This window comes from Lethenteron reissneri, chromosome 44 (assembly GCF_015708825.2).
Source record: "Lethenteron reissneri isolate LAM-NWPU_2019-01 chromosome 44, ASM1570882v1, whole genome shotgun sequence".
NCBI lineage: Eukaryota > Metazoa > Chordata > Hyperoartia > Petromyzontiformes > Petromyzontidae > Lethenteron > Lethenteron reissneri.
This window is the reverse complement of record NC_083822.1, coordinates 7,514,833-7,538,954: the sequence shown is the minus strand read 5'-3', so window position 1 is coordinate 7,538,954 and position 24,122 is coordinate 7,514,833. Positions and strand designations below refer to the sequence as shown.

At 51.8% G+C, this 24,122-nt stretch overlaps 1 protein-coding gene across 2 annotated transcripts; it reads right to left on the bottom strand.

Moving 5' to 3' along the window:
* Positions 1–62: 62 nt before the first annotated feature.
* LOC133353679 (transmembrane channel-like protein 6) lies at positions 63–24,122 on the bottom strand. Of its 2 annotated transcripts, XM_061570108.1 has the most exons (18): positions 23,543–24,122; positions 21,222–21,526; positions 19,910–20,071; positions 18,864–19,060; positions 17,828–18,184; positions 13,783–14,000; positions 11,732–11,876; positions 10,846–11,001; positions 8,794–8,954; positions 8,171–8,249; positions 6,072–6,169; positions 4,258–4,398; positions 3,310–3,385; positions 2,696–2,829; positions 2,092–2,259; positions 1,327–1,405; positions 594–696; positions 63–231 (listed from the first exon to the last, which is right to left on the bottom strand). In XM_061570108.1, the coding sequence occupies exons 1-18, from the start codon at positions 23,599–23,601 to the stop codon at positions 179–181; spliced, it is 2,691 nt and encodes an 896-aa protein (XP_061426092.1). In that variant the 5' UTR covers positions 23,602–24,122; the 3' UTR covers positions 63–178. The 2 variants fall into 2 exon arrangements, with proteins under 2 accessions (XP_061426092.1, XP_061426093.1); XM_061570109.1 differs by lacking the exon at positions 1,327–1,405.

Genomic DNA, 24,122 nt, shown 5'->3' with positions numbered 1-24,122 from the left:
GCAATTGCCGAGATGAAAATCAATGGTGGCGGAAAAACCCACTTATCAAAACCAGTTTATTAAAAAATACAAAATATACAATGTTGTGAACCCACATTATGTTCTGGCTCAGTGATGTTCAAGAGGCGGCAATCCAAGAGCACACAGGTGATAGGTAAGGTCCACGTTTCACATCTTCTCAGGATAAGTCTGCTTGGCAGGGCCACATCTGCGCGCTGTAGTTTTTCTTGTCTGCAACAGGGGGTGGGGGGGGTGTTTGAAAGGAAGCTGAGCACAGCTATTATTTATTTAATTTCCCAGTCGCACAAGAACGGGTAACATGACCCAAGGAATTCCTCCCACCGCACTCCGCACTGGTGATGGATGGGAGCAAAATATGTGGATGAACAGGATTTTTTTTCAGCACAGTGCACGGTTGGACCAGGTAGTGAGGTAAATGGTTGGTTATTAGGTGGACGAATGGGTAGGTTATTGAGTTGCTTTGTACCTATGTGGTTAGTTAACTAAATGGCTGAGTGACTAAGTGGCTGGGTGATTCGTTGACTGGCTGAGTCACGAGTTGGCTGGGTGACAAGGTGGCCACACAGCCGCACCTTTTCGTCGACTCCGCTTGCTCTGCCTCGCCGCCTTCACTTCCATCTGCCGCTTGTGCTCCTCCCGCAGTTTCTCCAGAACGAATATCTTGTCCTGGCCCTCCTGGCCATGCCACACACACACACACAACCGCCTCTCGTTTCACAACAACCATTATAACAGTGATGACACTACAGCAGCGTGTTTATCCAGCAAAGCCTCCGAGTCTTGCACAGGAGTGTCCTGCCACATTATGATCACACTTTCAACGTGAGTGGCGTCTAAATGGCATCGTGACTCGAGAACGCACAACAATAAAGCCGTGCCGAAAAACATTGCAAAATGTTTTATTGAAATCCTAAACGGGTTCTAATTTTATATTCGTAGTCTGGCTACCACTCTTGTCATTATCTTCCCTTCAAGCCTTGACACGTCCATCCCAAGCTTCCCGATGTCAACTCGACTGCAAATGAGTGAACATTAGCAGCATTGGGCAGACAAAAGTGGCCAGCCGTGGTGACGATGGCCATTTATAGAATGGCTGCTCTAAATTTCTACGTGATAAGCCACTTTGTTGAGCTTTCATATGTGGCCAGGTCGCTTCTGAAAACGAGCTATGTAACTCAGTGGGGCTTATTTGGTAAAATTAAAAGTTTAGTTCGTTCCATGCTGGCCTTAATAGGTGCTCGCTAACAGCACTGGCACTACACTCTGATAGGCTATGGTGGGATAGTCGTGTGTGTTATTACGCACGTGCTCAATGCGCGCTTGCAGCAGATCAATCACGTGCCTCTGCGCAGCCAAAATCTGCACGTTGATGTAGATGATTAATCTGATGGTACACACACAAACACAAGTGAGGTTCGTGAGCACCTATAAAGGACACCGGCACACAGACAAACAAACAAACATATCCCCCGTGTAGCCTTAACAGACTGGAGGACAAGTGCTGTTAGCGAGCACCTATGAAGGCTGGCACGGCACACGAGGTGGGTGGCCAGCACCACTCCCAGGCTGCCTTCGTCTCCCAAGTGGCGATGTTTACACACTGCACCAGGTACTCATTTGAAGGCTGAGTCGACCTAGGGGAGGCCCAGGAGCGATTCAGATATTCGGCACCAGTGTTGGCCATTGGTGGGAATCAAACCCGGGTTGCAGAGTTCCTATCACAGTTCTAATAACTGCACTCCTGCTTCCCCAAATACGACAACAGCCACCATTCGCCACTTAAAGTGGCAGCCACGGGCACTTGTGCCAGGCCAGGTGCACTCTACTCGCAAAGACAAAGATCCCCTATATAGCCTCAGCAGACTGTTGGGGAAAGTGTTGTTAACAACAAGCACCTCTGAAGGCCGGCACGGCACATGAGGGGGTGAGAGGCCAGCACCACGCCCAGCGGCCTTTGTCTACCAAGTGGCGATGTTTACACGCCACACCAGGCTGAGTCGACCTAGGGGAGGCTCAGAACCGGTTCAGACATGGGAGACACGGACGCACACAGATGCAGCGCGCTCTCACAGCACGAGGCTTGTTGCCGCGAAGAAGAAGATTGGGCTCTCGACGAGGTTGTGGTAGATCCAGGCGATCGCCGCCGAGCCGAAGGGGAGCGCCGCGGCCCAGCGCCGCACGGCGTCGTACGCCAGCGGGAGCCCGCGGAACGGCCCGCACCCCGGAGAAGGTTCACGCCTGCGGGGGGGGGGAGACGGCGCACATGGCGAGACGGCAGAAGAGATGTGGGCAAGGTGGAAGAGACGGAGAGGAGGCACGGGGGAGAGGAGACGGAGAGGAGACACCTCCGATTAGCACTTGGCTAGAAATGGTACGAAAGATGTTCAACATGTATATCTTAAAGAAAACTGGAAATTTTCATATTTTTTCACCAGAAAAAAATCAACATGTCCGTAGTTATTGGACAAAAACTGGCAGCCATTATTTATTTTCTTTGGAATTGACTTTTTTAATGTCTGAAATACAATTTTCTATTAGAATTCTAAGTGTTGGCAGGACAGCCTCCCGCCTCGCAGGACTCCCCTTTCAAAACTAATTTTGATCATCTTCTTGGCGCGGCCATCCTCGTTACACGTCGCCTTGTATCGTTTTCGAGCGAGCGGGGCGAACTCACGTCCACATGGTGACCGCCACCACCGCCACGACGCTGAAGAACGACGGGAAAAAGAGCAGGAGCAGGAAGATGGTGGACATCTGAGAGGCACGCCATGGTTTGGTGGGCGGTTGGCAGTTGAGGTAGAGGCTTCTCTGCGTGGGGAGTGGGGGTGGGGGTCAAACATTCATTCCAACACCCAGGATATTGGTGGTGCCGGCTCAGCACCACCCTGACCTGTGGGCCGCCCAGCCTCCGCATAGCGCGACGGTGATGAGATGTTAACTGCCTCGCCTGGTATACAAGAGGTCGTGGGGTCGATGCCGACCCTAACGCCTATATAGTTGGAGTTTGCGTGTCTTTCTCCCTGTGGATTTTTCTCTGGGCTCCTCTGGTTTTCACTCCACATTCAGAAAAATGCTTTAAAGAGTATTTGGCTACTATACATTTCCACGTGATAAGCCGCTTTGTTGAGCTATCATTTGTGGCCAGGTCGCTTCTGAGAAAGAGCTAAACAGCTCAGTAGGACCTTACCTGGTAAAATACAAAATTGTTTAGTTTATAGTTTTAAAACCTCCAGAGCTGTCGCAGCGAGCCTGTGTACATGGAAATCCCCCTCGCTCCACAGCCCTCACCCGTTTGACATAGAAGAGGATGATCAGCTTGATCAGCTGCACCAGCGGCAGCAGGGGAGCGAAGAAGATGCCGAGCCTAGACGAAAGGGTTCGCGACGAAGGTCAGGTCTCTGCCGAGGTCACCGTTAAGAGGCGATGGTGATAATTGTGGTGGCGGCGGTAGTGAAAATGGCGACACGATCAATCAGGCAATCACGATCATAATCACCAACTTTACTCTTGGCATTTATGTATCCACCGTTGGGATGAATTCCTCATGATTATCACCACATTTAGCCATTTTCTGCACACTGCTAGATTAAGGCGTCATCCTTGTGTGACGGAGTTGTCAACGCCTAAAGGGTGAGCGACTCAACCGGCGCTGCACACACCACGCTTCATCGAGGCACACCGGAATCACGGAGCGATAGCGAGAGCAGGCGACTTGCTAAAGGATGATCTTGATAGCAGTGAGTGGTCCAGGGGTATTATTCTGCAACCAGGTATTTTAGATGTAAAAAAATAAACAGTGGAGGTTCGAGCGTGAAAGTTACCACAAGGCGGACCCTGCGCCTCACCTCGTTTGCCTACTGGGTCGACTGTTCCTGAACCAGCTGAATATAAGACACTGGATACACACAAACACACACAAAGTATAAAGGTCCCCTGTATTATCTTTAACAGACTGTTGGGGCAAGTGCTATGAGCCCAGAACCTACGAACGCCCGCACAGCGCACGAGGGGGCGGTGATAGGGACGTATCATGCCCGGCCGTCTTTGTCTTCCCAGTGTCGATTCTTTACACACCGCACCAGGTGCTCAATGTACAGAGACACGAGAGCGTCGGGGGGTGACATGAACCACCCCCCTCTGCCGTGACACCGACTCCACCCCCCCTGTTTGAACGACGCCGTTATCAACGTCTGCGGAAGGGGGTCTCTGGTGGGTGGGTGGGAGTTGGGTTCGAACCACGCGAGCGTTTGTCCGTAGATGAGGTCGAGCACGTTCCTCGCGATGTCAAACTCGGGCTTGTGCGACCCTTGCTGCTCCAGCTCGGACGAAGTCTTCCCCCTACATGACGACGATGACGATGACGACGACAGAAGCAACCTGTGGGACGCAGGGAGCAGAAGAGGGTAATGGACAACGAGCGCATGCACGGAACTGCGCACGCGGTACCGCTGTGGTAAACGCGCACGGGAACGCGAGACTGGGTGTGAACGGATAGCATCCAATTTTTTTCACGTATGTATGTTGAACTTCTTTTCGCACCGTACGTAGCCAACCATGCTAATCAGAGGTGCGTGGGAAGCATCATAAACTAAACACAAAAAAACTGTTCTAAAGGGGGGTCTCGGCAGCGAGATGTTAACTCTCTTGTCTGGTATGCAGGAGGTTGCGAGTACACAATCCTGATCCTGACACCTGTGTATTTGGAGTTTGCATGTCTCTCTCCCCGTGGTCGCATGTTTTTTTTTTTATCCGGGTCCTCTGGTTTTTCTCTCCACATTTAGAAACATCGCGCGTTTAGAGTATTTGGCTGCTGTAAATTTCCACGTGACAAGCCACTTTGTTGAGCTATTATTTTCTACACAGCTCAGTGGGCCTTACCTAGTAAAATCTTTTTTTTGTTTGTTTAATGGTTTAGTGGTCAGACAATGGGAGGGAGGAATGTGTCCCCCACATGAACAGCCATGCCCCCCCCCCACCCCACCCCTCACATGCCCACCGTGTGCCCCCCATAACAGCTTCTCTGAATGGTGACTCTAAAGCAGTGGTTCCAAACCTTCACTGCAGCATCACGTCCCTTTGGTTCTCAATCGTAAAAAAATGTTAGAATGTTAATAAATACACAGGGCTTGATGAAACAACGTAAGTTGTACTTACGTGCCCGTGTTTAATTCGTGTTTCGATGATTTACCGTCTAAAAAAAATCTGATATGTCTCGCACCACCAGGAGGTGCGTACACGCCAGGTTTAGAACCATTGATCTAAGTGGAGGACTACCAGTTGACTTCAACAATTACCTGGTGCGGTCTGCAAACATCACCACTGGGGAGACAAAGGCGGCCGGGCATGGTGCTAGCCACACCTGCGCCGCGTTTGCCTTCATGGGTGCTCGCTAACACCAATTGCCAATCCAGGTGGAGTCTCTGAGTAGATGTATTTGCGTGTGTGTCCGCTTGTGTGTGAATATCTGTGTGCATGAGTTACGTTTGCGTACATGTGTGTGTGGGGAGTGGTGGTGTAGCGGTCCGCGTGCTGCGCTACAAACCCGGTGATCCAAGTTCAATTCCCGCTCACAGCCAACACTGGTGACGATTATTTTAAGTGGTCCTGGGCCTCCCATAGGTCGACTCAGCCTCAAATGAATACCTTGTGCGATGTGTAAAAACATCGCCATGAGGGAGATAAAGGCGGGCGGCCGGGCGTGATGCTGGCCACCTCATGAACCATTCCAGCCTTCATAGGTGCTCACTAACAGCACTTGCCCCGACAGTCTGTGAAGGCTATGTGGGGTATCTTTGTCTTTGTGTGTGTGTAGGCAGCATGTCTTGCGAAAAAAAATAGATTTTTTTCTCGTCAGTTTGCACGTTCCCACGCTGCGATGTCCTGTGACTGCCGCCACTGCAGACAACCCTTCGATAGCTGCTTAGCCCAGTGGGCCTCACCAGTGGAATCTTGCAACAGACTGGTCATCTACATCGCAGACCCGCACAGCCCGCTAATAAAGACTCCCATGGCATCAGCTGCAGAGCAACCACCACCATGTCCCGACTCACCGCCACACGAACTCGATGAAGAACGTTCCCAGGAGTGAAAAGATGAAATCCATGACCACCAGGCGGTACAGGTCTTGGCCGAGCCGCGTCTCCCAGCACTGGGTGTGGAAGAGGGGAACACCGCAGATGAAGGGAAGCGTATTGGGTGCCGCTGTGGCGAGATGTTAACTCCCTCGACTGGTATACAGGAGTTCATCTTCTTGGTTCTTTCGGTAAAGTCACGTAGAAGGGAAATAATAAAATAATAAAAAGAAAACATTAAATATGTTTTATTAGAATGGAAATAATAAAATAACAAAAATAAAACATGATAAAAGATGTTTAATTTTTTTTATTTTATTATTTCCCTTCTACCTGACTTTACCGAAAGAACCAAGAAGATAAATCCCTGCAGTCACGAAAGCTTTAAATTGGTATACAGGAGGTTGTGGGTTCGATCCCGACCCTGATGCCTGCTGTATATTTGGAGTTTGCATGTCTCTCTCTATTCTTATGGTGGCGTGGATTTCTCTCCGGGTCCCCTGATTTTTTTCCTTCACACATTTAGAGACGTGTTTAGAGTATTTGACTGCTATAAAATGTCCACGTGATAAGCCACTTTTGTTGAGCTATCATTTAGTGGCCAGGCCACTTCTGAAAAAGAGCTGAATAGCTCGTGGGCTTTGCCTGGCAAAATAAAAAAAAAAGTGTTTTATTGGTCAGCGAGTCACCAGGCCGCTATACAGCCCATTATCCCTCCAGGGATAATCAAGTGATGCCACTTGCTGGTCCAGGAATGCCTACACTTAGTCTCCGGCTGGCGACTTGCGGTCCGATAAGTTATTCCTGTTCCCTGTTGCGCTCTGTCGGTCCCGTAACCCTAGGCTATATGCATTGCGAGGATACCTGGTGTGCGTGTGTGTGCGTGCGTGTGTGCGCGAGTACTGTATGTGTGGTGCAGCGGCGATGAATGAGCGCGTTGCATATGAGCCCAGCCACCGTGGTCCGACTCCTGGTCTCGCACAACACTCATGTTGATTTGTGTCTGAATCTGGACTGGGCCTCCCTTAGGTCGACTCAGCCTAAAATGATAATAATGTAATAACAATTTATCTTTTACGTCACCAGGAAAACCTAAATATAGATGATACCAGTCTAACGGTAGTATAAATAGTCTTCAAGGATTCTGAAGACATTCGGGGAGTAAACAATAAACAGTCTCATCTCAGACTGTGACCACACTGCAGGTGACAACACTCCTCCTTCTGCTGCTCCACTCGCAACGCTCCACTTCTGGAATTCCTTCCCGCACCGTCTATTTTCCCCAAACTCTTACGACAACTCTCATGATTTATTGAAACTTTTTTTGTGCTTTTTGTTGCTGGCCGCTTAATGTTTTGGGCACCAGGGCGTCGACTCAACAGCGTTGTAAATATACATACATCAATAACGCGGTTTATCCATTCAGGAACACTTTTTGCACAACGCCGAACGTGCACACCGTTGTAACGCGGTTTCTGAGCGGTCGACAACGAACTACTTTCTTGAGCTTCGTGGCTGAGCGGTACAGCAATACGGCACGCGGAGTGATACAGCAAAGCGGCATGTCACTCTGCGTGCGTACATCGTAGCTCGCCAAGCTTACATTGTTTAATGGGGAGATCGTTTTCGCAAAACGCTTTAACGCGGCCCTTTTTAGGAACACATCGACCGCGCTCAGTGGGGACTGACTGCATATACAAACATTTATTTATATATATAAATATCCCACGTATAGCCTTAACAGACTGTTGGGGCAAGTGCTGTTAGCGAGCACCTATGAAGGCCGGAACGGCACACGAGGGGGTGGGTGGCCAACACCACGCCCAGCCGCCTTTGTCTCCCTAGTGGCGATGTTTACACATCGCACCAGGTACTCATTTGAGGCTGAGTCGCCTTAGGGGAGGCCCTTTACCGGTTCAGATAATCGTCACTGGTGTTGGCCGTGAGCGGGAATCGAACCCGGGTCGCCAGGTTCATAGCGAAGCGTGCTAACCGCTACACGACCACTCCCCATACACACACACACGTGTGTGTATGGTCGCACGTACGGAGTTGTGCCACGTGTGCAGAGCGCCTACCTCGCTGTGTGGGACGGGCGAGCGCTGGAGCCAATCGTAGCACAGCACGGCCAGCAGAGACACCTTGAGCAGCAGGTTCCTGCAGTGAGCAACAGGGTTAGGTTTCACCGTGTTTCTTTGTTTTTCTAATTGCTTCGTTGCTGTACTTAATGTTCTTCTGCTTTTGTCAGTTTGGCGACGCGGGTCACTTGCCAAAACGGCTCTATCTTGGTCTCTTGATTTCTCGCCTGAGTTAAACAAAATCAACTTTAACTCCGTTGTTTCTGCCACATCCTCACTGGTTTCTGGCTAACCGTCGAACAAAGACGGTTACTGCATCGCGCGCACTTTCAGATGCGCTTCTGCGGCGGTCTGGACCGACATTCGGAAGCCACTGTGGCTATGCACTTTTAAATATCGGTTCAAAACTCATCTCTTTAGAACAGTTTTTTTTGTGTTTAGTTTATGATGCGTCCCACGCACCTCTGATTAGCATGGTTGGCCACGTACGGTGCGAAAAGAAGTTCAACATACATACGTGAAAAAAATTGGACGCTATCCGCTCACACCCGGTCTCGCGTGCGCGTGCGCGTTTACCACAGCGGTACCGCGTGCGCAGTTCCGTGCGTGCGCTCGCGCATTACCGTCCGACACTGGCGTAGACGCCGTGCCGCGGGCTGTGATAGCCCTCCAGGTGCGTGAGGGTCGTGAAGACGGGCGGCAGCAGCGTGTTCACCAGGCAGGCCACCGCCGGCACGAGAAGCAGCGACGCCTCGAGCCACAGCGCCTCGCCCCGCCGCTCCAGCTATGGCGGTCGATGAGACAGGACGGGGGGAGAGAGAGAAGAGAGAAGAGAGAGATAAATGGGAGAGAAAGAGGGGAGAGAGGGATGGGAGACTTGACTTTTAAACAACTTTTATTGCCGCCAGCAGCAAAAGCACTGAAGGCGATTTCAATTTGAAATACAGTCACCAACAAACAAATGAAAACAAACGCTACAAATCGACGCGCTGTGGCGCTGAAAGCACCGCGCACAATACAAAAGAAAAGTCACGTGGTGGTGGTGGTGTCATCGCGCACGCCACGGTGACGAGCGAGCGCTTCAGAAGGTGAACATGAGGGTGCCGTGCACGCTGGTGCAGAGAGAGAGCGGATGGGAGAGAGGGATAGGTGAGATGTATCCCGCGCTCCGTCAATGTGGAGATTGCTCCTTTGTAACTACACGTGCCATTTGAGCAGTTCTTATCGAGCAAGGCTTACGTTATTTATCATTATTATTACTATCCTTGTTTACCTGGGAATGCCTCACTCGTTTTCTTGAGGGTCCTGCCAAGTTTTCACAGGAGGGGGCGGGAGGGGCGATGATTGCTCAGTGTCATACAAATTGAGAAATTTGTAGGTAAACAATTCCCAAATTTGGACAGTGACACGAGTAGAGATGGCATATTCGTTTTAGAATAACATTGTGGGATACTAACCGTCCAATGTAAAGCAGATGGCGCGAATCTTCAGTTAATATACCCACATTATTAACAGCCTTCATCACAAGCACCACCAACACCGTCTACACCACTATGATCACAAACAGCACCATCACCAACAAAACTGACACCTTTTTTTACAAGGAGTCATGTTTGCATTGACCACAATACCTGCGGTCGGAATGCAAACAAAAAAGGTGTCAGTTTTGTTGCCAAATAAAAGGGTAACAAATGAATTATCATATTTTGCTACTGGCAAAGGAGGTTCCAATGGAGCACCATCACCTTCATAAAACTACGATCACCTCTGACAAAAACACCATCAATCTGCCACCACTGTGACCATCACCACCAAGTCCACTCTCTCTGTTGTCACTCTCATTACCACCACCACAAGCACTGCCCTCAACACCACAGCGATCTTCATCGCCACCAATGTGCCACCACTATGACCAACAAAGAAAAGACAAAGATCCCCCATGTGGCCTTAACATGCAAGTGGGGCAAGTGCGGCGAGCGAGCACCTATTAATGCCGGCACAGCACGAGAGGGTGGGTGGCCGACACCAAGCGTGACCACCTTTGTATCCCTTGTGGTCATGTTTACACATCGCACCAGGTACTCATTTGAGGCTGAGTCAACCTCGTAGAGAGCCAGGACCTGTTCAGATAATCGTCACCGGTGTTGGCTGCGATCGGGAATCTAACTCGGACAACGACCAACAAAGACAAAGACCCCCCGTATAGCCTTAACATACTGTAGGGGCAAGTGCTGTTAGGGAACACTTATGAAAGCTGGAACGGTATACGAGGCGGTGGGTGGCCAGTACCACGCCCGACCGCCTTTGTCTCTCCAGTGGCGATGTTTACACACTGCACCAAGTACTAATTTGAGGCTGAGTCGTCCTCGGGGAGGCCCAGGACCGGTTCAGATAGTCGTCACTGGTGTTGGCCGTGAGCGGGAATCTAACCCGAGTTGCCAGGTTCGTAGCGCGGCGCGCTAACCGCTACACCACCGCTCCCCAACACAACCACTACCACGCGCACTCCATCAGCCCCCACCACCACCGTCACATCCACCACCGCTACCGCGCCGGTCTGGCACTCCAGTCGACCGTCTGACAACCGTGGCCCTGCTCGGCCCCTGCACGGCGCCCTGGCACGGCATCCCGGCACGGCTCGGTTGTGCGGTAGAAATGCGGCGTCGGGGTCTCACCGCGTCGGCGCTCTGGCAGAGGAAATGCAACCCGGCCGCCGAGCCGGCTGCGAGCGCCATGGAGAGGAGCCAGGTGGGCGCTCGGGCCAGCAGCCGGCGGCTCCAGCGTGCCCGCGGGCTGCCCAGATTACGGCGAGCCCCCTCGGCAAGCACCTCCTGGAGGGGCAGGGGGAGGGTGGGGAGGAGGGAGCGAACAAGGGGCAGGCAACGCAACGCAACGCGGCTTGCATTCGTGAAATATCTTGTGCGCCCGCCTGTTTCTGGCCTGGCAGAGGGGCGGTGGTGACGGCACCGTCACTTCGTGGCGATTGGCGGGTATTGGTATTGGTTTCCGTGGTTGGCAAGCTGGGCGACGAGTCTGTCGACCCGATTTCGATTTCTGCTCATGGCCAACACCAGTTATCAGAACCGGTTCTGGGCTTCCACACGGTCGACTCAGCCTAAAATGCATACCTGGTGTGGTGTGTAAACATCACCACAGTGGAGACAAAGACAGCCGGGTGTAGTGTTGTCCACCCAGCCTGCCACGTGCCATGTTGGCTTTCATAGGTGCTCGCTAACAGCGCCCTAACAATCCATTAAAAGCGATATGGGGAATCTTTTTCTTTGTTTCTGTATGGAGTGATGGCAGAGTGCTGTATAAATCCTGGCGACACATTAAGGAAGCTCTGATCATGCTGAGTTGACCTCTGATCACCTTGAGTTGACCTCTGACCACCTTGAGTTGACCTCTGATCACCGTGAGTTGACCTCTGACCACCTTGATTTGACCTCTAACCACCTTGAATTGGCCTCTGACCACCTTGAAGTGACCTCTGACCACCTTGAGTTGACCTCTGGCAGCCTTGAGTTGACCTCTGGTCACCATGAGTCGAGCTCTGCTCACCTTGAGGAAGGTGCCGATGTTGCGGCGGGTCACGTGCACGGCCCTGCTGCTCGTCAGCGCGAAGTCCCAGCCGGTGAACACCTTGCGCGAGTAGAAGCCGATCTCACCGCCGCGCAGGTAGTTCTCACTGAACGACCGGCCCAGCCTGGGGGTCACACGGACGCACGCTGGCGCGGTGACCCCAGGCGCCGGTGGGACCACACCCACAACAAGACTTCAGGTTTCCCTCGGATTTACGGGTGCCCCTTTTTCGTGCCACTATCAAGACGATGAACAAAAATTACAGGTTTTACCCTTTTTCCAGCAAAGGATATAGGATGTAGGAGGTGTAAAGTTATTCAAACGCCAAATAGATCTGTATTGTATTCACCAGGTAATGCCCACTGAGCTAGGAGTACTTTTTGTAAGTGACCTGGCCACACATGATGATAGCGCATCATCAACGTGGCTGATATTATCATCGCACGTCCCAATTTATTGCAAAACCAGAGGAGGACCCGGGGTAAAATCAACGAGGCCACCACGGGGAGATAGAACACGCGAACTCCAGATATACAACAGGCATCATCGGGAGTGGGGATCAAACCCACGACCTCCTGCATACTAGGCGAGGGAGATAACATCTCGAACTCAGACCGCTGGGTGTGTAGCGTAGTTCGCTAACCACTACGCCGCCGCTCCCCACTCGCATGACTTCCAAAAAGATGAAGACCCCCCGAATAGCCTCAACATTCTGTTGGGGAAAACTCTATTAGCGAGTTCATTCTAGATTTGAAGTTTTTGTGACTGCAAGGATCCATGCTCTTTGGTTCTTTCGGTAAAGTAACGTAGGTAAAAAATTTAAATAAATTAAATCACGACGTTTCGGACGCAACACAAGCGTCCATCATCAGGTGCGACAACCACAGCAAAAACAGTTGCTGAAGTAGGCAGTAGTTGCCTAAATTTAGATTTAAAGCTTTCGTGACTGCAGGGATTCATATTCTTAGTTCTTTCGGTAAAGTCACGTAGAAGGGAAATAATAAAATAATATAAACATAAAACAATAAAAATTGTCACGACGTTTCGACTGCAACACAAGCAATCATCATCAGGTGTGAAATCCACAGCAAGAAACATTTTCTTGCTGTGGAATGTTTCTTGCTGTGGATTTCACACCTGATGACGATTGCTTGTGCTGCAGTCGAAACGTCGTGACAATTTTTATTGTATTATATTCATACTAGCAGAAGTACCCGGCGTTGCCCGGGTGAAAAATATATTTCTTAATAACCTTACATATATACACAGATGGGCTGCTACCCCTGCCCCCCCCCCAGCCACGATCTCTTCGGCCGCTGTGCAGTAATATGTACGGCCTATAGTGTGGTGGGGTGTCGAGGCCTAGTACCGTGCAGAGCCTCCGGCCTCGCCTAAATTGCCCACCCGGCTGAGGCTGGGTACCGGGGCCATTACCCTCCCCCCCCGTGCTACAATAATACTGTCTAATCGCTATAATTCTATTATCTACCGACCCTATAATAGTAATTGCACACATTGGGGTGGGGGGGGGGGGGGGAGTGAAGAGGACGTGAAACTTTGATGAATTTACCTCAGTCGCGTGTTAATGCGTGCGCATATTTTTAACGGGAATTAAAAATGGCGTCCACCCCGCAGCGAATGCGTCGCTACCCGTTGCCAGGGGCAACCGCCGTGAAAAACCAAACGGACCAATCGTGTCTCGCAAATCCCTCACATTTCGTCCAATGAAACTGCGTATGGTCTGGCGACACACAGACAGACAGACACACAGACAGACAGACAGATTTGCGATTTTATATATATAGATTATTTTATTATTTCCCTTCTACGTGACTTTACCGAAAGAACCAATAATATAGTAGTTGCCTACTTCGGCAACTGTTTTTTGCCAGCTATTAGCGAGCACCTACAAAGGCCGGAACGGCACACAAAGTGGAGTGTTGTGACCAACAGCACGGCAGGCACGACTGCCGCACACTCACGCAGGCACACACTCACGCATGTGCATGGCTCCCGTGCAACATCCTCACCAGAACAGCAGCACGAACACGCACGTGAGCAGGTACGCCGCCATCGTGAAGAGGTACGCGAGCTGCATGTTGTAGGAGGGGTCCTCCGTCCGCGACGCCGGGGACCCCTGGGGCCCCGTCGCGTTGGCTGCCGGGGCCTCCTCGCCGCCGCTCGTCCACCAGCTCAACGTCTCGTTGGAGTAGAATCCGTAGTAGAAGGAGCTGTGGGTGAAAGCGCCCTGCCCCCCACCCCCCACCAAACAAGAGCCCCGCAAAATAATCACACGGGGAAACCAAAGCATCATCACCATTGTCATCATCCTTCCACCGCACCTCCAATGAGCACGGTTGGTCTACGTACGGTGCGAAAGAAGTCCAACATACGTGTAGACTGTTGTAATATTTCTTGGTATAATGGTTGCTGTTGTACTGGTTGTTGTTATAATGCTTGCTGTTGTACTGGTTGTTGTAATGATTGCTGTTGTACTGGTTGTGGTTATAATGATTGCTGTTGTACTGGTTGTGGTTATAATGGTTGCTGTTGTACTGGTTGTTGTTGTAATGATTGCTGTTGTACTGGTTGTTGTTGTAATGATTGCTGTTGTACTGGTTGTTGTTATGATTGCTGTTGTACTGGTTGTTGTAATGATTGCTGTTGTACTGGTTGTTGTAATGATCGCTGTTGTACTGGTTGTTGTTGTAATGATTGCTGTTGTACTGGTTGTTGTTATGATTGCTGTTGTACTGGTTGTTGTTGTTATAATGATTGCTGTTGTACTGGTTGTTGTTGTAATGATTGCTGTTGTACTGGTTGTTGTTGTTATAATGATTGCTGTTGTACTGGTTGTTGTTGTAATGATTGCTGTTGTACTGGTTGTTGTTGTAATGATTTCTGTTGTACTAGTTCTTGTTATAATGGTTACTGTTGTACTGGTTATTCGTGTTATAATGATTGATGTTGTACTGGTTATTGCTATAATGGTTACTGTTGTACTGGTTATTCGTGTTATAATGATTGATGTTGTCCTGGTTGTTATAATGATTGCTGTTGTACTGATCAGGGCACCTGACCACCTTAATTAAAGTAAGACATCCTCTTGGGCTTTCACTATGCAAGTTCCACTGTGCAAGACCTGAAACTCTATTAAACTATTTAAAATGTTACCAGATAATGTCCACTTGAAGTTATACAGTCGTCCCTCGGTTGAGGTTTTCAATCCGTCCCATGAAAACTACTGTGAACCGAAATAACTGTTAATCGAATATAGGAATTTCATGGGCCTGCAAGAGAGCCGTTTCCGCTGCCAAAACAGAAAACGTAATGTAAACCAAGTCAGTCGAAGTCTAAATGCTCATAAATGAGCGTCACCGATTGGGCGAGGCATGCTCAGCCCCACTTACAAGCACTCTGATTGGCCAAAATTGGCGCCCACATGCATAACGTAAACATGGCCGCTATCCAAATGTTTACGTTAGTCGAAACCATGGGGTCCTTTAGGAGGTGAAACGTTAACCGAAAAAATGTTAACCCATGTCACTGTTCAGCAAGGGACTACTGTAAAGCTCTTTTTCAGAAGCGACCTGGCCATAATTGATAGCTCAACGAAGTGTCTTAATAGTGGGAATGTATAGCAGCCATATACCCCAAAGGCAATCTTTCTAAATGCAGAGGGAAACCCTTCATAAAAACACGGAGGATTTCCCAGAGAACAGACAACAAAAAACCTCACACTCCTCAATGACCTCTTTCAATCTGATCGTCATGGACTCACTGCAGCCCACCACCACGTGAATTATAATAATAGTAATATTCAACTTGTAAACGCTGCATCTCCGCTGCCACACAGTATCCCGTCACTCTCTTAGAGAGAGAGAGAGAAAATGGTTCAAAGAAGGAATTACGGATGAGCGGGGGAGGGTATCTCGCGATGAGTCCGCATTGCCAACAACTTCCCAAGCTCTGCGGTCCGCTACATATTAAGGTGTAGAAAACTGGAGCACCTGGAGAAAATCCACCCGTGCGAGGGGGAAATACTCTATCCCATACAGATGGAACAGATGGAACCCACATTGTTGCTGGATACCGCCTTCTCCTCGCAATACAGGGTGTGGCTCCTCTTCAATGCCCACGGAAAGGGAGTTTCATAACATTTGTGTGCAAACCGCAAACCCTCACTGCCTCCACTGTGCCAAATTACAGGCGTGCGCTGCCACTGCCCCGAGTGTGCCACCAATATCACACCACCACCAATAACACACCACCACCAAAATCACACCACCACCAATAACACACCACCACCAATAACACACCACCACCAATAACACACCACCACCAATAACACACCATCACCAATAACACACCACCACCAATATCACACCACCACCAATATCACACCACCACCAATAACACACCACCACCAATATCACGCCACCACCAATAACACGCCACCACCAATATCACACCACCACCAATATCACACCACCACCAATATCACGCCACCACCAATAACACGCCACCACCAATATCACACCACCACCAATAACACACCAACACCAATATCACGCCACCACCAATAACACACCACCACCAATAACACACCACCACCAATATCACGCCACCACCAATAACACACCACCACCAATAACACGCCACCACCAATAACACGCCACCACCAATAACACGCCACCACCAATAACACGCCACCACCAATATCACGCCACCACCAATAACACACCACCACCAATAACACACCACCACCAATATCACACCACCACCAATATCACACCACCACCAATAACACACCACCACCAATAACACACCACCACCAATATCACACCACCACCAATAACACACCACCACCAATATCACACTACCACCAATATCACACCACCACCAATAACACGCCACCACCAATAACACGCCACCACCAATAACACGCCACCACCAATAACACGCCACCACCAATAACACACCACCACCAATAACACACCACCACCAATAACACACCACCACCAATAACACACCACCACCAATAACACACCACCACCAATAACACACCACCACCAATAACAAACCACCACCAATAACACACCACCATCAATAACACGCCACCGCCAATAACACACCACCACCAATAACACACCACCACCAATAACACACCACCATCAATAACACACCACCACCAATAACACACCACCATCAATAACACGCCACCGCCAATAACACACAACCACCAATAACACACCACCACCAATATCACACCACCACCAATATCACACCACCACCAATATCACACCACCACCAATATTACACCACCAATAACACACCACCACCAATAACACACCACCACCAATATCACGCCACCACCAATAACACACCACCACCAATAACACGCCACCACCAATAACACGCCACCACCAATAACACACCACCACCAATATCACACCACCACCAATAACACGCCACCACCAATAACACACCACCACCAATAACACACCACCACCAATATCACACCACCACCAATATCACACCACCACCAATAACACGCCACCACCAATAACACACCACCACCAATATCACGCCACCATCAATAACACACCACCACCAATAACACACCACCACCAATAACACACCACCACCAATAACACGCCACCACCAATAACACACCACCACCAATAACACACCACCACCAATAACACACCACCACCAATAACACACCACCATCAATAACACACCACCACCAATAACACACCACCATCAATAACACGCCACCGCCAATAACACACCACCACCAATAACACACCACCACCAATATCACACCACCACCAATATCACACCACCACCAATATCACACCACCACCAATATCACACTACCACCAATATCACACCACCACCAATAACACGCCACCACCAATAACACGCCACCACCAATAACACACCACCACCAATAACACACCACCACCAATAACACACCACCACCAATATCACACCACCACCAATAACACACCACCACCAATATCACACCACCACCAATATCACACCACCACCATCGTCATCGCATCTCACCGTGCCCGTGAGCAGCTCCAGGCCGGTGAAGGCGACCGGACCAGTCCCATTCCCGCGAGCGGCGTTCTCGCGGGAAACGTTTCCACGGGTCCCGTTGCCACGGGCACTTGTCCCAGCTCCCTCCTCGTCCGACTGCCCGCCAGCGTCGCCGTGCGCCCGCACGAGGAGCTGCGGCGTGACGAGGAAGGCGGCGAAGAGCACGGTGGCGAGGAGGTTGAAGGCGAGCAGCGTGCGGATGAGCGTGAAGTAGGAGCTCACCCCCGTGCCAAAGCGGCCGCTCACCTCGCGCAGGCTCGTGTGCCACGGGGCGAGGGGCCTCGTCACCAGTGACACGCAGTCCTGGGCAGACTGCACCAGCTGCCACAGAGAAGGGCAGCGAGGGGAGGGCAGCGAAGGGCGCAGCGAAGAGGAGAGACAAGGCGTGAGGCAGCAATGGGCAGCGGCAAGAAGGCAGCAAGAGGGTAGCCAGCGGGCAAGGGTGCAGAACATGGGCAGCAGGGGGTAGGGGAGTTTGTGAGTTTCATGACCGTATTCCCTGGATTAGTATTAGATGCTCGGGTAAGTTAAACGCACTCCAAACTTGTGGCCAGTGCGACAACAAAGGGTGAAGAGTGCGCAAATAACCACGGCGAGGCGCACGCTCGAAACTACGTCGAAGAGGAACGCACGGATGAAGATAGAGAACACGAGTTAGCGAGGTCATACTGACCGTCACGAAAAGCAAGTGGTCTTTGGACCATACGTGTCGTGGCTAGACAGAGACCGATGCCTCTCCGCTGGCCGAGACGAACGACGGAGCGACAGTCAAAGTCGGGGAACGGGGGGGCGGCACGCCGAAGGAGCGGACGCCCATTGTGTCTGGTGTTGTAACCTTCTGACCCCGTGCCCCTTATTGTACAATCTGTGAAAAAACTCCTCCAGTCTATTCAAAGATTCTGATTCCAATTCTGTCCTGCTCCACGCCACCTGCCCCTCTCCACCCCCCACCCCACCCCTCCCGTGTTGGACAGCGCTTGGCGGATTGGCGATGGCGCACCGATTGGACGAGGGTCCCCGTCCGCTCCTGCAGGGCTTCCAGTTTGGTGTCAGGGCGGCCCCTCCAAATCGCCGTCTCGGTGATGGCCTGCAGGCGGTACCGGCGCCGCGTCGCCAGCGCCAGCGTCAAGCTGCGCACCGCGTGCAGGCGCTCCGACGGCGCCAGGAACGCCAGCTGCTTCACCACGCCCGCGTCCACTGGCGCAGGCGGGCAGGCAGGGAGGGAGTAGGAGGAAGGGAACGCAGGAAGATGGGATGGGTGCACGAGGCTTACTCGGGGAAGACGTGAGGGGTAAATGGGGGTTACGGGGGACACGGGGAACGTGGGGTCACGGGGCCGTGTGGAGACACGGGCACACGAGGGAGCGTGGGTCACGTGGAGGAACGGGACCACGTGGGAACACCCAGTGGAGTGTGGGAACATGAGAGGTATGGGTCACATGAGCATAAGGAGACACACGGGGGGAATGGCAGCACGCATCAGTGCCCCATTGTTCAACGTTTTCAGGATAATAGTGGAATACGACTCATTGGCAATGACTCTCATTGCCCAGACAACGTGAACAATGAACTGCGAACCCACAAGCCGCCGCTCCCTCTGCTCCGCTCACCGGGCGAGCCGATCATTTGGCAAGCTGCTCACCTAGCAACCTGCTCAGTTGGCTGCTCACCCGGCGACCCGTTCACCCGGCGACCCGTTCACCCGGCGACCCGTTCACCCGGCGACCCGCTCACCCGGCGACCCGCTCACCCGGCAACCCGTGCACCCGGCGACCCGTTCACCCGGCGACCCGTTCACCCGGCGACCCGTTCACCCAGTGAGCCGCTCACCCACGACCCGTTCACCTGGCGACCCGTTCACCCAGTGAGCCGCTCACCCACGACCCGCTCACCTGGTGAGCCGCTCACCCGGCGACCCGTTCGCCTGGCGACCCACCCACGACCCGTTCATCCGGCGACCTGTTCACCCAGTGAGCCGCCCACCCACGACCCGCTCACCTGGTGAGGCGCTCACCCGGCGACCCATTCACCCGGCGAGCTGCTCACCTGCGCTCGGATCGTCGTCTTCCTCGTCAATGGTTCCGTCGACAGAGATTCCAGGGGTGGTGGCCATGCGCAGGAGGGCGCTGCTCGGCTGTGGGAAGCGGAAGATGCGGGCCGAGAGTGGCCCACAGAAGCGTGGGGCCAGGCAGTGAGCCTGCCTGCGCCCTGCGCAGACGGGAAGTCAACAAGAATAACCATTATACAACAACCAGTATAACAGCAACCATTATAACAACCAGTACAAAAGCAACCATTAAAACAACAGCAACAACAACCAGTAACAGCAACTATTAAACAACAACAACCATTATAACAAGACTACAACCAGTACAACAGTATGTATGTTGAACTTCTTTCGCAGAGTAAGTAGCCAACCGTGCTCATCGGAGGAGCGGAGGGAAGGACAAACTAAACACAAAAAGCAGTTCTAAAGAAGTGAATTTTCAGCAACCAAAATAACAACAACAGCCAGAGGAGGGAAATGCGCCCGAGAGGATGCTTGCCGCGGAGATGGCGAATTGAATTCGGCTCGTGTGCCGGAACTCGATGGATCGTTGTATCTTGAGAGTGAAAGACGGCACACAGCCCGCTTGGGGAGGCCTTCATCCAGCAGTGGATAAGTGAAGGCTGCTATATTATGGCCTTGATGTAATGATGATGCGGTGTTTAAGAATAAGAATGAAACGCATCCGGGAGTATGTCCACTGAGAAAACGGAGCTGTGGCATAACCTCGCGGGCAGGTGGATCGTTACGTCGCTGCGACGCGAGAGGTGGCGGCAGCTTAGGGGGGAGGATTTCATCCAGCAGCGGCCTGACCATGGCAGATGATGAGGATGATGATGAATCAGTGGCGTAGCTCGGATATTTTGCACCCAGGGACGAACTATAAAATTGGCGCCTGACATGTAGGCTGTGTGTGGCGGGATATATAAACTTTTAGGTTGAGGTGTAGATTTGTGCAGTAGTTTCAGGCTGCCGCGCCCGCCGCAATAAGTTATAATGTCACGTTGTAAGCCTCATTTAGGCGCCCCTTTACCTTGGCGCCCGGGGACATATGTACCCCCCTGCCCCCCCCCCCCCCCCCCCTAGCTACGCCTCTGTGATGATTCGATTACTTAAACCAAGGGGCAAAGTGCAGCCCCTCGTGATGGCCTGGCCCCAAGTGTATCCAGGGTGGTGCGTGGCGTCAGTGCACGAGCACGATTTAAAGCTTTGCTAAGCCCACTGCGGTGAAGGAGGGTCGCCCGTGTGGCCCAATGACTCTCGTCAGAGAGAGCCCAGCAGGGGAACGTGCAACGATGGGAGGCCACACACCCACGGTGCGGCTGGGCAGCTCGTGGAGGATGCTGTACGGCAGAAAGGCATCTTCCAGCGGCCCGACCTCGGGCAGAGGGAGCAGCGAGGGCGCCCACGTTCCGAACTCCGCCTGCTGGGTCAGGAGGCTCTGCTGCAGGAGCTGCTGCTGCTGTTGCTGCTGATGCAGGTTCAGCAGGACGTTGGGGCGAGCCGAGTGCGATAGAATCCCCGGGGAGCCGCGCGCTTGCAGGCGCAGCAGTCGGGACCGGAATGTGTCGGCCAAACGGGCCTCCCTCTCCAGCGGGGTCTCCCTGTTGAGGGTGCTGGGGGTGTATGCGGGATGAAGGGGGCCAACGGGGCGAGGGTCGGGGGAGAGTTATGGTGCCCGGGTGAGCGACGGAACTCTAACAAATGTGAGAGGTGTCCCAGACAAAGACTTGATAACCCACATCAGTGTACGTTGATCTCCGTGCATTCATTAATGTGCGGTCAACCATTCATTCACGCATCGATTCGTGCATTCATTTATCAATTCGTGCATAGCGGGTTTAGGGATGGGTTGGATGGTCATCCTATGTCCTGCGAGTGCAAACAGTGCCGGATTAAGCTAGTATGGAGCCTGTAGCATATGTAATCAAGGAGCCCTAAATAAAAAAAAACACGTAAATATTAAAAGACATTTTTTTTACTTGCATAGTAAAATGTATTTTTTCATTTGCTATACAGCGAGATAATACCACAAATCGTTAACCTCAAACACCCAGTCGTTCATAAAAGGTGAAGGCGGTATAGTACTATAGTAACAGAGCAAGTGCAGAGCCACTGAACCGGAATTGATAGCTTGAAAGCATTTAGCGCGGGGCCCTTGAAAGTGCGGGGCCCGTAGCATTTGCAGCTACTTGTGCTACGAGGATAATCCAGCACCGAGTGCAAACCACGGTTGGAGCGTTCACGTGAAAGGGTGAGTGGGCTACACGAGCAACAACAACAACAGCATGAGCAGCAGCAACAGCTGCTGCTGACATTCGCCACTGGTGACGTCACCACGGCCAGGTGCACTCTACTCGCAAAGACAAAGATCTCCCATATAGCCTCAGCAGACTGTTGGGGAAAGTGTTGTGAACGTCGAGCACTTATGAAGGCCAGCACGGCACATGTAGGGGGATGGGAGGCCAGCACCACGCCCGGCCGCCTTTGTCTCCCTCGTGACGATGTTTACACGCCGCACCAGACACTCGTTTTAAGGCTGAGTCGACCTAGGGGAGGCTCAGAACCTGGTTCAGATAATCATGGCCGGGTTTCGTAGCGATGCGCAGCGCTAACCGTTGCACCACCGCTCCCACCACTCTACCAGCAAGCAAAGCAAAAGCTCCCCCGTATAGCCCTAACAGGCTGTTGGGGCCAAGTGCTGTTAGCGAGTAGCAGGCACCTGTGAAGGCCGGACAAGGAACTACACGTGGGGGGTGGCGTGGCCAGCACCACGCGCGTTTTACTTTGTTGCGAAGCCGGTTTTATGTCTTGGTTTGTGCAACAACTGCGGCGTAGACCGCGTGTCTAAATCCGGAAGCTACCGGTAATGGCATCCGAGGGCACGCGCTTTGTGCAGAGCGCGTGCAGAGAGGAATGAGCAACACAACACGTGCATGCGAGCTCGGCGAGTCGATGCAAAGAGCACACGCGATGTGATGTCAACGCGGCTCGTGGGCAACGCGCAAAAACCGTGGGAGGATGCGGCTACCCCGATGCACAAATGTAAAATAAAATCTTGATTTGAAGCTTTCGTGACTGCAGGAATTCCATACTTTTTGGTTCTCTCGGTAAAGTCACGTAGGTAGAAAATAAGATAAATCACGACGTTTCGGGCGCTTGTGTTGCACCCGCAACACACGAAGGTCTACTACACATCAGGTGCGATGCGATGCACCGCAAAGACAATGCACCATCTCATTCAGACGCAGTCGCCCGTTCTCATTCAGACACTGTCTTTCCGACAGACCTGTTCTTCACCTGAGGCTTGCTTGCGTTGTGGCCGAAACGTCGTGAGAATTATTTATTGTTTTATTTTTATTATTTTATTATTTCCCTTCTACGTGACTTTACCGAAAGAACCAAGAAAGTCTTAAATCGAAATCTTGAACTTTAACAAATACAAGGTAAATATGCAGCCCTGAAATTACTTCTATGAAGAGTCGATATGCTATTTGGCCTACTCTTCCACGCTGGCCTGATGTCTTGGAAGAGGTGGGAGTACCCACACTTCACCCCATCACGCGCCCTGTCGTTCACATCGAACCGCGCCGACACCACGAGGCCCATCCTCTCTCGGTCTGCGAACTCACCGAAAGTCGAAAGTGAACACGGCAGGCTCGCGCCCAGCTGGTTCAGCCGCCGTCTTCATGGTGGTTGCTATACACCGCGTGTGCTTTGTAGGGATGTGTATAAAGACGCGTGTGTGTGTGTGTCGTACACTGCTACACGATGAAACGTCCAGACGTTCAAAGCCTCTTCAAGTGTTGGCACATCGCGTAATTACGCGCGCCCATAAATAACCTCCGATACGCCGACCCCAGCACCATCATCTGCTGTTGTCTTTTTCGTACGCGCGCGTGAACGCAGCCTTATTCCGTAACGTAGCCCCTACCCACCGGCTCTGTGTGTGCACGTAATCACTCCAACATTACGCAGCCGCCCGTCTATTATGTGCAAGTGTGCGTGCCTAGCAGGGTTGCAATGCATGCGGCCGCGCGCGTGCGTGCGCGTGTGTGAAGTATGTGGCGGAGGAAGTCTTCTTCGTTCGCTTTGTGCGCGAGAATGAGGAGATCGAATCGTGGCCCGGACACTGGAGGCGCTCGCCACTCAACTTGACAGACACGCCTCGTTTCTGAGAAAGCCGGAACGCACAGGTACACACAACCCCCA